The 12409-nt window shown below is 44.8% G+C and overlaps 1 protein-coding gene across 1 annotated transcript in view; it reads right to left on the reverse strand.

Annotated features, from left to right (window-relative positions):
• wwc3 (WWC family member 3) overlaps positions 1–12409 on the reverse strand; it is a 32269-nt gene that overhangs the window by 1113 nt on the left and 18747 nt on the right. The window contains exons 8-22 of the mRNA XM_023428881.2: positions 12103–12176; positions 9091–9339; positions 8193–8282; positions 7536–8107; positions 7340–7460; positions 6954–7034; positions 6769–6855; positions 5610–5805; positions 5330–5500; positions 2845–2960; positions 2578–2725; positions 2327–2491; positions 2064–2156; positions 1754–1984; positions 1551–1678 (exon numbers count right to left, since the gene is read on the reverse strand). Coding sequence (XP_023284649.1) covers positions 1551–1678; positions 1754–1984; positions 2064–2156; positions 2327–2491; positions 2578–2725; positions 2845–2960; positions 5330–5500; positions 5610–5805; positions 6769–6855; positions 6954–7034; positions 7340–7460; positions 7536–8107; positions 8193–8282; positions 9091–9339; positions 12103–12176 — 2522 coding nt within the window. The remainder of the gene's footprint in view (positions 1–1550; positions 1679–1753; positions 1985–2063; positions 2157–2326; positions 2492–2577; positions 2726–2844; positions 2961–5329; positions 5501–5609; positions 5806–6768; positions 6856–6953; positions 7035–7339; positions 7461–7535; positions 8108–8192; positions 8283–9090; positions 9340–12102; positions 12177–12409) is intronic.

The following is a 12409-nucleotide window of genomic DNA, read 5'->3' on the forward strand; positions in this document are numbered from 1 at the left end:
GGTCTAAGTGTTAGACCAACCCCAGTTCAAGTCCAGGGAAAAAACTTTCAATGGTACCCAGGTAAACATTAAACTGCCAAAAGGTAAAAGAAAAGTTTAGTTCATATCATATAAATGTAATAGAAAACTTGTTTTTTTAGGGATGAAGAAACTGGTTAAATCAGTTTTCCTGCAGCAGTGGAAGTGAAAGCAAACATTTCCCACAGGTTGATGACTGACAAACCCTCTGTCTGTACAAATTGTGTTACTGCACCTTCTGATGCATTATTATTATTATTATTATTATTATTATAATAATTATTATTATTATTATTAGTATTAGTGTTAGAATTACTGTACTGCAGGTAGTAGGATGGTGTGCTGCTGTCAGACTGGTGAGAAACAGGCCAGTAACAAATGAAGACAGACTGGAACAGCAACATAATGAGTCACAACATTAGAAGATCAGAACCAGACGGAGGCTTCACATGATGAAGAACAGACCAGTCTCCAGACCTGAAACCCACGGAGCTGGTCTGAGATGAACTGGACACAAGTGACACACAGTAGGAACTTATTAGTGCAGTAGAGTTGGGAGGAACCTTCTGAACAAAGTTTCCATTGTGTTCAGCTGCTGAATGAGTCAAATTTCAGATTTAAGATTCCTTCCCTTCCCTTTTTTTAATCTTTATTATTTATTTGTTGTTTTAATTTCCTTAACACTGAGCCATTGAAATATGCAAATTTCAGTAACAATTGGAAAAATAGAGGTGATGTAAAGCTTTTCCCTGGTAGTGAATATCATACTGGCCTAAATTTATAGCTCCATATTCTCCTCTTCTGTGTTGTAATTTTCAAGTGATGATCCATTAGAAGATATATTTGTGGTTTTAAGAACCAAAAAACATCTCAGTGTAGTTTTACATCTCTTCTCTCAGGCTTCTCTCTGGAGCTCTAGTAACAACAGGTCAGTGAGCCAATCAGAAGAGAGGAGGCTCTGAGCCTCTGTGGACTACTGGCTACTTTCACAGTGTTAATATAGAACCTAGACCTGCTTTGTAATCAAACACATGGAAATCTACCTTTATACTATATGGACCTTTAGAACTATATATTTTTGCTGGGAGTTTATATTATTTTTGAAGACAAAACAATTATGTATTTGTGTATGAGGATACAAATGATGCAATAGACCTTTCTGGAGATAGTTTGTGACTGACAGGTGGTGGTAACGTGCCAACAGGCGCAGCAAAGCTCCAGTAAAGGCAGGGCAGAAGATGAATGCTTTCAAGCAGACAGGGATGTAATGCAATACAATGCAGGTTTCAACAGTTCAACTAGGCTGAGGTCTGACCTACTACTTTCTCCTTTGTGCTTTGACACCTGGTCTAAGAAAGCGGGTGATAGGGGTGTGGGTGGAGGCAAACAGGCCTGTGAAGGATTTCACCTTGTAATTATATCAAAGCTACATATTATGGTTTAATTGTAAATGTGTCACATTACTGAAGCTTAAGTTTGACTGTGACTTTAATCAGGTATGAACGCTAACCGGCAGTCAGCACAGTTCCAACCTGAATGTCTGCACAGGCAGGGGCTCCTTCTGACTCTGCCCCCTCATCTGCAGAACCTCTTTGGAAGCCTTCCTCATCCTCCTCTCCACCGCCTCCTCCTGACGCTGCTCCTGCTTGCTTTGGTTGGCCTGTAGAACATCAAACAGTAAGCTGCTGCGGAACAAGTCCAAAGCTCATGTGGATTGTAAAGCCTCCAGTCTCACCTGTCTCTGGGCCTCTCTGAGCAGGCAGCGGAAGCGCTCGTCTCTCAGGGCCCAGTGGGGGAGCTCGGTGGCCTCCCTGGCTTGCGGCTCCTCCAGTCGCAGCTTCAGCTCCCTCAGGGCGCTCAGTTCCTCCATCAGCTGCCTCTGACGCGTCCTGCAGGCCTGGAGATCCAGCTCCAGGTCCAGGGAGGTACGGGTCGGCTGCTCGGCCAGGGAGGAGCGGTATGACTGCTGCTCACGCACAAACACAACTCAGAACCTAGACACTTAACACACTCCACATGTATTCCTGATGAGCGACAGGCTGTACCTGTTTATATCGCAATGTTCTTCTCTCCAACGTGTTTCTGACAAAAGGTGATTTCTTTGGTAGAGTTGAGCTGTCGCTGTCGCTGCGATACAACTGAAAGGTAAAATCAGTCTTTTTATGTAGAGAAGGAATTCGCACAGGGCTGTCAGACCAGAAACATGAGGCAGAGTCGTAAATGTCAGTCAGCAGCACTGATAACAGCCTGCTGTCCAATAAAGGGCGTCACAAATGTTTTCCCTTTTTTTTTTTTTTTAGAAACTCACCCTGCAAACGTACTGACTGCGAGCCCCAGGAGAGAAGGTCTGAGAGCGGACGATGGTGCTGCCACGCATGAAGGGGGAGGCGTGACCCCAGCGCCCTCCCCTCTCTTTGGGCCGGACCCGCACCGGCTCTGGGAACAGGCCTTCTGTCATGGTGGCCTTCTCCACCTGTGGATCAACGGCAGTTTAATGCATCTGCACCACACACTGCGAGTGGATGAGAATGAGCCACTACACACTGCTGTGCACTCTACCTTCACTGTACATAGTCGGCTGGCTGTCTGATCACAGCGCCCTCCAGTGGTGATGCAGATGCCCTCTGCACACAGGCCCTCTGAGCAGGGAGCTGTGAATGCTGTGCTGTTGCTGCAGCCGCTGTCCACAGACTCTGCCTGCCAGCTCCTGCAAAAAACACCCATGGCATGAAAACACAAACACACACACACACACATTGGGAGCAGAAAGAAGTGAATGTTGGGAATGACAGGAGAGACTTTGGCTGGAGCAGGAAATGTCATCACCTCTCAGATGCCGCCTCTCCAGGCTCGTCCTTCTTCTCCAGCCTCTGCAGCTCCAGCTCTGTGTGCCGCTCCTGTGTGGTGGTGGCGGTGCGTGACAGCAGAGAGCAAACATTGTCCTGTAATATCACAGAAAATACTATCAAACACCATCTTCACACACCCTCCTGTGAGTGGGTTGAAGCTGCAAAGTGCGAAGGTGTGTTTGGCTTCACAGACACATTCTTGTCAATTACTCACTTTAACAAGCTCCACACCTACATTACAAAAAGCTGCTGAGCAACAGCATGAAGGGGAATTCCTCCAAAGGGCCCAACAGAATTTACACTTTAATGCAAGACTTTATTACAACATAGTTATTTTTATTGTAACACCTCAGGATGGTGATGATTTTTTCTTTGTAATGTGTCAGCAGGTGGATGAGCAGTAACAGGATGATGACAAAGACATGAAAGAAAAACTACTGGATACTTTCACCTCTAAAAAATGAAATGAAACCATCTTCAGCTGGATGAGTGTTTTTGTGGTGTAGCCCAAGCTTCTATTTTAGCTCCTATCTTATTTGTATTATATGGATTCCCTCCCGGATCTGTTTTAGAAGGTACACCGCCACTAGGGTTATCAAAAAAAATCAATACTCAGATACTAATCTATACTAAAAATTAGTATCGGATAAGATACTCATTTGCAACAGTATCGATACCAACAGTTTTCGCCTCCACCAGTTGACACAACTTCATACAGCAGCACTGCAGATGGGCAGAAAACAAAGTCCCTCCTCTCACTAGCAGCTGAACACATCAACGCTAGTTGACGTTCACAATAATGAGCTGGTGTCGCCAGCATAAAACTACATTAACATGGCAAGTGCTGCTGCTGAAGGACCATCGCAACCTGTTTTAGTTGAAAATGAAAAAAGAAAAAGTGCCGTTTGGAATTATTTTACCTGGCCGGCAGCACACGTTATCTTGAGCCGTTTAACTATTAGCACTATTAGTCTGTTAAGTTATCATTAAGCTAGCGGCTATGTTTAGTAATAAAACGACTAACGTTAATGTGGGAGCTAGGCAGCAAGCGTTATCGGTCCTGCCTGTCTCTAACGTGAATAGAAAGTGTTAATTTAACAGGATAACACAATTATTTGTGTCTGAAAAGGGTTATATTTCTCTTAAAGTCGCAGATTGAAGCTGGGAAAAGTCGACCAGCAACTAGACAGAAACAGCGGCAGCCTCCCCGACAACTCTATTTGATCAGCAACGAAAACATGGTGGCAAGTCACGAGAAGCACAGACAATAAACAGGGCTGTAGCTCAATACATTTGAATGTCATATATATATATTTGCGCTACCTCATACAACCTAAAAATAGTGTCATTGATGTTATTTGTTTGTATTGTTCTAATCTTTATTTAAAAAAAGGGTTAGGGTCATTTTTTTCTTCCCATGGTATCGAAAATGGTATCGAGTATTTTCCTGGGTTTTGGTATGGAGTTTGAAATTCTAGTATAGTGACAACCCTAATCGCCATTTATTGTTGCTAAGCGACAGCTACATTAGCCCTTTACAAATACAACAGGAGCTTCTTTCAATTATTAATTCACTCTTATTCACAAGGTATTATTACTATTTTAATTTTTTATTTATTTTTGTTTGTATCCGTGATTTATGTTTATATTATTTTCATTGTATGATGTGATTGTACAATGAACAAAAATATAAATGCATTTTTCAACATTTTTGTTTTTGTTCCTATTTCTCATGAGTTGAAATGAAAGAGCTAGGACTTTTTCCCAGGACACTAAGGGCGCCTTCCTCTCAAACTTTGTTCACAAATGTCATTAAATCCATTTCCATCCACCTGACAGATGTGAAGTATCAAGATTCTGATTACACAGCATGAATTTTGCACAGGTGAGTCCTTGGCTTGTCACAATAAAAGGCCACTTTAAAATGTGCGGTTTTATGTTGAAAAAAAGATTTCACAGGAATTGGGCTACAGCTTTTTTTGTTGGAGTCTCAGTATCTGGTGTGACCATTTGCATCATGCAGTGCAACACATCTCCTTTGTACAGAGTTGATCAGGTTGTTGATTGTTGGACCGCTCCTCTTCAATGACTGTGAAGTTTCTGGATATTGGCAGAAAGTGGATCACACTGTCATACACACAGATCCAGATCATCTCAAACCTGCTCAGTGGGCGGCATGTCTGGTGACTATGGAGGTCATGAAACAAGTGGGATGTTTTAAGCTTCTACAGAAGCTTCTTTGATCTTTTATCTCAACTCATGAAAAATGGTAGTAAACACAAAAGTGTTGCATTGATATTTTTGTTCAGTTAAATTCCCTGTAAAGACCTGTGGTCAGTATTTCCTCTAAAATGTTTTTCTCCCTCTCCCTGAGGACGAAACCTTTGATCACTTTCAGTACTGCCATGCTGTAAGTTGACTCTGCAGTAATTTCCTGGACAAAAATGTGTTTGTGCTGTTACCATGGCTCTGGGCCTTTGCTCATCTTCCTGCCCATCGTGGTGTCTTCGGTGGCTGAGGCTTTTCTGTTCAGGCCTCGGCACCTCTGTCCCGCCCAACATCTGGACTCGCAGCCAGTGGTAAACCATCTCTGCGCTTCCCTCACAGTCTGCCAGGCTCACCTGGGCTGTACCCTGCAGTAACACACAGACAACTTCATTATTTAAAGTTAGTTTTCGTTCTCCCTCATCGGTAGCAGCACTGCCGGAGTTTCTGAGGTGCTGCTCAGCCTTCCAGACCCACCAGTAGTTCCTCCTGAGCCTGAGGTCCCAGCGAGCAGACGGACAGCTGCAGGGCGCACACCGCCAGGGCGTTTGCAGGGACAGGAATGCGGAAGCCTTCGTTGAAACTCATCTGGGACTGCGGCTCCAACGCTGTACAACAGTAAAACGCACAGGCCCTGCCGGCGTCCAGTGGAATCAAGTGCACCTTCACATACCTGAATATGAACAGAACAATATTCATAGTGAGATTTCTACTTCTTCATCGATACATGGAGCTTCACATCAGCTGCTGAGGCCTTTTACATACAAGCAGCTGCTCTACTCTAGAAACAAGCCTCTTCACTCCATGTAAGAGTACAGAGAGGATTAACAATGGTTTTGTTTTATAAACGTCTTTTGAATAGAAGCTACGGCAGTATTCAAGTCCATCACACTGAGGTAGATGAATTATTTTCCCCAACTTCTGCATTGTTTTCTTCATCATGTCCTTTTAAACTGTGACAGTGTGAGGGAGAGATTTACTCTCAGTTTGGCCTCTGCAGTAGAGATACACATCAAGAAGCAAACTTTGGCTGCAGAGTAATATCCACACTCAGTGATGGAACCAGCTGCCATTAGAAATCAGATGAGCTCCTCCATCTTGATTTTTTTAATCATGACTAAAGAAACATTTTTATTCACTTGGCTCACTACCCTGCTAGTCCCTCTTGTCATGTTCATAATTGTGTATTTGCTCCTCGTTATTTTCTTGTTTTTGTGAGCATGTTTCTATGTTTCTGTATACGGTATATTAACTGTGCTTTCCTTGTGTTTTACTTGTTCTACACATTTGTTTTACTTGCTTTTATTTATATTAATTGTCCTTAGTACAGCACTTTGTTCAGCTCAAACTGTGTTTAAAAGTGCTCTAGAAATAGAGTTGAGTTGACATTATATCGTCCTGCTGTCATGGAGTCCAACAAATAGTTTGATATATTTTGGAAAAATGATTATTTGCTTTAGCTTTGTTAGCTTTATGCTAAGCCAAGCTAACTGGCTGATGCCTGTAGCTTCATATGTACTGTACAAATATAAGAGAGGTATTGATCTTCTCATGTAAATTCTGACAAAAAGACAAATAAAAGTGTATCACCAAATCTCAAATGTTGCCTTTAATCATCGAAGCTGAACGTACTCACACTTTATAACCGTCTCTCACAGTGGACCTGTTTAAATTCTTCAGCTGCAGCAGATGTAGTCGCAGAGACTGAGAGTTCGACTCCCACCTGTGAAGAGGACAGTACAGCAGAGAAGACGTGGAGTCAGATACTAACAGAGGATAAACCTGCCAGCCATGTACAGTCTACACTAACAGTTTACTCACAGCAGTCCCAGCTGGATCTGGGTGGGCTCGCTCACGGAGCTCAGCTCTTTCATGTACGACATCTCCTCCGACTCCTCTGCCCTGTTGGAGGAATAAACAAACGTTTGTCTTCTCTTCCTGGACTCAGACTTGTAGTTTAATTATCTGAAGATACTCCAGTGATGTTGTGTCGTATGACATGAGCAGGTTTGTGCAGTTCTACTTCCTTTCACCTTGTTTGCAGACACTGACACTGACACAGAGTGATGTGATTAACTACCAGAGCTCACACTGGGGTTGATTTAGGATGTTGTAGTTTTTTCCTATGTCACTAGGCGGCACTGTTGCTCGGGAGACGTTAGTGATTAAGTTGTGTTTTACCATTGTTATTGAGGATTTCCTCTCACCTTCTACCCCAGGCCTCAAAGACCCCACTGTCTGTGGCCAGAGCGTCCTCAGACACCCCTGCAGACACTCTCCTGGCCCTCCTGCCGCTTCTGTTGGCACTGTTTCCTCTCAGAGTCACTCCTGAAGAGAAAGAAACACCAGTTATTCATGAGCTAGTCCTCACTCTGTGGGACAAGTATCAGCTGTCTAACTTGCCTGTGGAGGTAAACGCCCCCTGAGCCCCGCTGTCTCTGTGGCTCTTGTTGTCCAGTTGATGGGCGGCGGCGGGGCTGACCGCGTCCTCGTTGCTCAGCATGGCCGTGTGGGGCAGGGTTTGCGACTGCGCCCGCAGCCCCTCTAACAGGCCGCGACCCGCCTGCTCCATGTATTCCTCCGTCATCTGGGTGAGGGGGCAGTCCTGAGGGGCAGAGTGGTAGGGCGTGTCCATGGGAGAGCTGGGCGGCGACAGAGAGGAGAGCGAGGAGCGGGAGGAGAGGGAGGCGAGAGACTGCGGGGTGTCATGGGAGCGTTTGGTTTTGCTCTGGGTCAGGGGGTCAGGGTTGAACATGGAACAGTCTCTGGACACGGTCTCTGGGGGCAACAGGTAGCGCAGGTGGGAGTCGAGCGGCTCTCCTGCCCCCTCGTGACGGTCATACTGGGGGGGACCGTAGATGTCGCTGAAACTGATGGAGCTGAGAGAGCCCCGGCTAGACGCCAGCGAGCCCCTGCTGGAGGCGAGAGACCCCCGGCTGCTGCTGGACGACACCGTCAGAGAGCTGGCCGACAGGCTGCAGATAAACAAGATGACAGAGACATGAGACACAGCTGCAGTGAGGATCAGCTGAGATCTTTGGGAATGAGTGGGAGCCACACCTCTTGAGCTGGGAGTGAAGGTAGGTGGTGATGCGCGTCGCCTCCTCCAGCTGTCTCAGCAGAACGTTCCTCTTCTCCTGCTGCAGGATCCTGTCATGAATGATGCATAGGAAAGTCAGTTAGATAAGTTAAAGGAGCAGAGCAGAGCAGAGCTGTGTGTGTGGTCTGTCCTAAACACCAAAACAATCCTGTACACATCTGTACACATCTGTATACAGATGTCCTGTGTTCCTCTGTGAAATCCAGCAGCCAGCTGCTCCACATCAGAGAGCACAGACGTTTCATCTCACATGATAAACTGAGCAATGAGGGCACCCATACTTCCCTCCAATTACAGGAGCATAACTGCAAAACTAACAGATCACCTGATAGTGAACACACAGAGAGACGTGATGCCTCTTCACATGGAGGGAAAGGAATCTGAGTTATTGTTCTCTCAATCCGCTCAGTTCTCATGTGCTGGGTTAAAACTGTTTTTACTGTTAGTATACAAGAAATACATAACTGTGAAACTGTGACTTTGGGACTGTGTTTAGTATGCATACTTATTATTCTGAGTAAACTTTATTCTGTCAATTGTCCAGTGTAAACACACCACACACTCAAACCTGCTTATTCTAAGTAGGTATTATAGAACTGGAGAAAGCTGCAGTCCTGCAACTCACTGGGATTTATCACAACATGGTGTCAACACAGTGAGGCTTTATAAATGGTGCACATACATGCAGTGATTCACTTTTACGATATAAAAGTGAGATCTCATTTCTGTAAATTCTGTTCATTTATGACACAGATTTAACCTCTGGCTTTATTTGGGGTTTATTTGTGAAGTTAAATTATCAAAAGCATGATAATAATAACAACAAAAATCTGACAACACAGACATCACCATCCTCACCTCTGATTGGCTCCCTGGCTCTGGGAGCTGTGGGCCCTCTGCACCTCCTCCTCCAGTCTGGAGCGCTCCTCCTCCAGCTGCAGCAGCGTCTCCGGCGGGTGCTGCTGCTTGCTGACTAGGATGATCTCCTGCAGGAGGGCCTCCTTCTCACGCAGGAGCTGCAGGAAGTCCCGGTCACGGTCCGCCTCGGCCCGGCCCGACCAGCTCTCACTGTCCAGCTGTGCTAGCTGGTGCTGTATGCTCTGCACCCTGAGGAGCAGCAGAGAGGAGTCAGTATTGTACAGGAAGGATGTGCTGATGTGCAGACTTTGTTCAAAAATGGATAGAGCTGAAACAGATTTCAGGATACAAATTTTGCCTGCACCCAAAATATTTCAAGTATGTGGGGGGTCATTCATGCCTTATTGGATAGTGACAGTGATGATGGACAGGATATGTGAGAAGAGAAGGGGAATGACATGCAGCACATAGTCCAAGCCACGGCCAGTTTAGTCGGATCTCACCGTGTCTTGAGTATTTAAGGTCAAATTGTGCATCAATATCTCTGATATAACACATATTAATGTGACTCCCCTCCTTTCATAGATAACACACAGTCTAGAGAAGTGGAGGGTGCTCAGTCTAACCCCCATCAACACCATTAAAATGATGAGGGCCTCACAGTTTAAATACCTGTCAGTGATGCTACTGATAAAACACCTGGAGACATTTACCATACAACCAAATGAATGTCCTGTGACAGACTAGAAACCTATCCAGGGTGAACCCCTGCTGTGACCATAAACAATATTGCTAATGAATGAATGAGTGAATGAATGAAAAACCAAATTATAAAGGATTATTTATGGAATGGGAACAAGACAAAGATTCATTAACAAAAACTTTGTAAAACTAAAAGGGAAGGGCTTCCCCTGCCTGATGTAGAGCTGTAGGTTATTACCTCTCACTGGACTAATGAGGATTAATACTGAGAATAATCACTTGTGATGGACAGGGGTAGAACAAGAACTTACTGCCCCCTTCAGTCCAGTTGAGGCTCTGTCACAAAACGCCTCATCTCTGAATAAACCTGGGAGTGAAGGGACTAATCCAATGTCTGGACTAAACTTGACAAACTGTTAAAGATTTCACAATATAATCAGCTGAATTCTTCACCTGGGAATAACCAAACAATGAAAGTGAGGACTAAAGTAAATTGTTGGTATCTCTGGTTGTGTCTGATGTGGTTATTGATAAAACAGCAGAGTCTGATCAAGAAGTTCAACCAAATAGATAAACCAGACCTCTGGAGATATGTGAGTAGTTTGGGGAGTGTAGTTAAGCCTGGGGAAGATAATATGGTTCATTACTATTTCAAATTACGTGCAAATAATCATTGTGCCTCCACCTTTTATTGACGACTGCTAACACAGAACACGGCAGCTGTGAGAAGCTCAGAACCAGTGCAGGCTGGTTTACAGAGAAGCTCAGGGAAAATGTACACACTATAACATGCTCTGTTTTCTAAGGGTTTTCTACAAAATAATTTGTGCTGGGAATGTAAAAGGGTTGAAGGTGTGTTCATCCATGAAACGTGGGTCTGCCCCCTTTTTCTGCCTTTTTGCCTTTCTGAGAAACAATCTAAACAGTAGAGGAGTGGCTCTGTGCACCTGAACCAGCTCAACTCTGCCTCCCGGGTACAGATCGTGTTTACCCAAGATCTCCATGCCAGCATCACTACATACTATATTGCTACATAAACAATGTGTTTGGCAATCTGCATTTACTATACAAATATTTGTTATAAGATTTTCATTGATCGTTGCACCAGTATTGTTTTTGCCGATCAGATTGATTAGTTAGACGGATGTCACTCTCACACCAGCACCTCTAAATCTCACTAATCAATAAGCTATATGGTTTCTGCTAAGCTAATTAAGCTAAGCTAACCAACGTCTGGCTATAGGTTCAGAAAGTGAATAAAGATGTTTCCAATATGATATTTTTCAGATAAAATGTGGTTTTTGGATGAAGCTGGACATGATGTTGCTTTATGCTGCACCACTGTCATAAAAACATCACTGTGACCTGAAAATCTGCATCATCGACTGAAAATGAGCAGCAGCTTTTAACTGCAGGTGAAGTCCAGTCCGACATAGACGGCTGCTCCTTAATGTTCATATGAGAGGTTACTCACTTAATCTTACATGCCGTGTCCAAAGTAACACCTCTGAGCCGAGCAGACACTTAATGCTGTGACTACAATCACGCGTTCAGAGGAGTAATTTCTACCTGCCGCATCAGCCACAGGTGCCACAGTGTGTGTCACCGAGACGTTGACACAGACAGAGTAAAGTAGGATCTCAGAGAGTGAAATAACTGTGTTTATGTGAGCTGGATTTCAGACAGAGTGACTCAGTGACAGAGCATGCAAGTTTCCACAGGTCTCCCTTCTCTCTCACCCTCCCCCCTCCCTCCCTGATGTCATGGTTGGCATTGGTGTTGCTGGGTCACCACAGCAACATGAATCTTGTAAAAAGGAGCCAGCGTAATAACACGGTGAGCTAACACACAACCTCATCACACGCAGTACCTGCGCTGCATTCAGAATTCACACACATTCATGCTTCATTCACTGTTGATCCTGCCAACATATAATTCAGCCTGTGCTATAGGTGGAGCTGGGGTATATTTAACCAAACAGTGTGTACATTAAACCACCTTGTGGAGCAGCAGGGTGTGACTGAGGCAGGCAGTGGGCAGTCCTCTCTCTGGCTGCACACAAAGGCAGCACACAGTCAGCAGCGGCAGCGTGGCCAGGCAAGAATGTGACCACCCAGCTCATTCCGCTGGCCAGACATCGCTCAGCAGCCACGGACACCAGGCGCAAATACTATTCATAACACATCCTCCCACTGGACAACGCGCAGCGCTGAAGAACGAGAGGGGGCTGACGGGGCCGTGAGTCAGTGCTGCGCAGCCGTGTGTCATAGTACTAAGACTGATAAACAACAAACTGCCACACACACTTACTTTTTCTTGGCTTCCTCGTACTGCCAGTTGAGTTTCACTTTGTCCACCATGTGCAAGGAATCTTGGGAACCATACTAAGAGGAGAGAAATAAGGTGTCTTTAGGTCTCAGTGGTTTACAGAGGAAATATTTTTGGAGACATTACAGGAAGTTAATCATAATATTAATCATTAGTCACTCCAGATGCATGAAGGGAGTACAGGGAGCTTCCTGCATCTTATCTAGTCATCATTTCAGCAACTGATCATTCTTTTAGGGGAGTGGTTTTCAAAGTCTGACACTGTGCAACCCCCCCACCCCCCACCCCC

The sequence above is a fragment of the Seriola lalandi genome, unplaced genomic scaffold, assembly GCF_002814215.2.
Source record: "Seriola lalandi dorsalis isolate HSWRI2012SDOR001 ecotype SW California unplaced genomic scaffold, Sedor1 jcf7180002054885, whole genome shotgun sequence".
Taxonomy (NCBI): domain Eukaryota; kingdom Metazoa; phylum Chordata; class Actinopteri; order Carangiformes; family Carangidae; genus Seriola; species Seriola lalandi.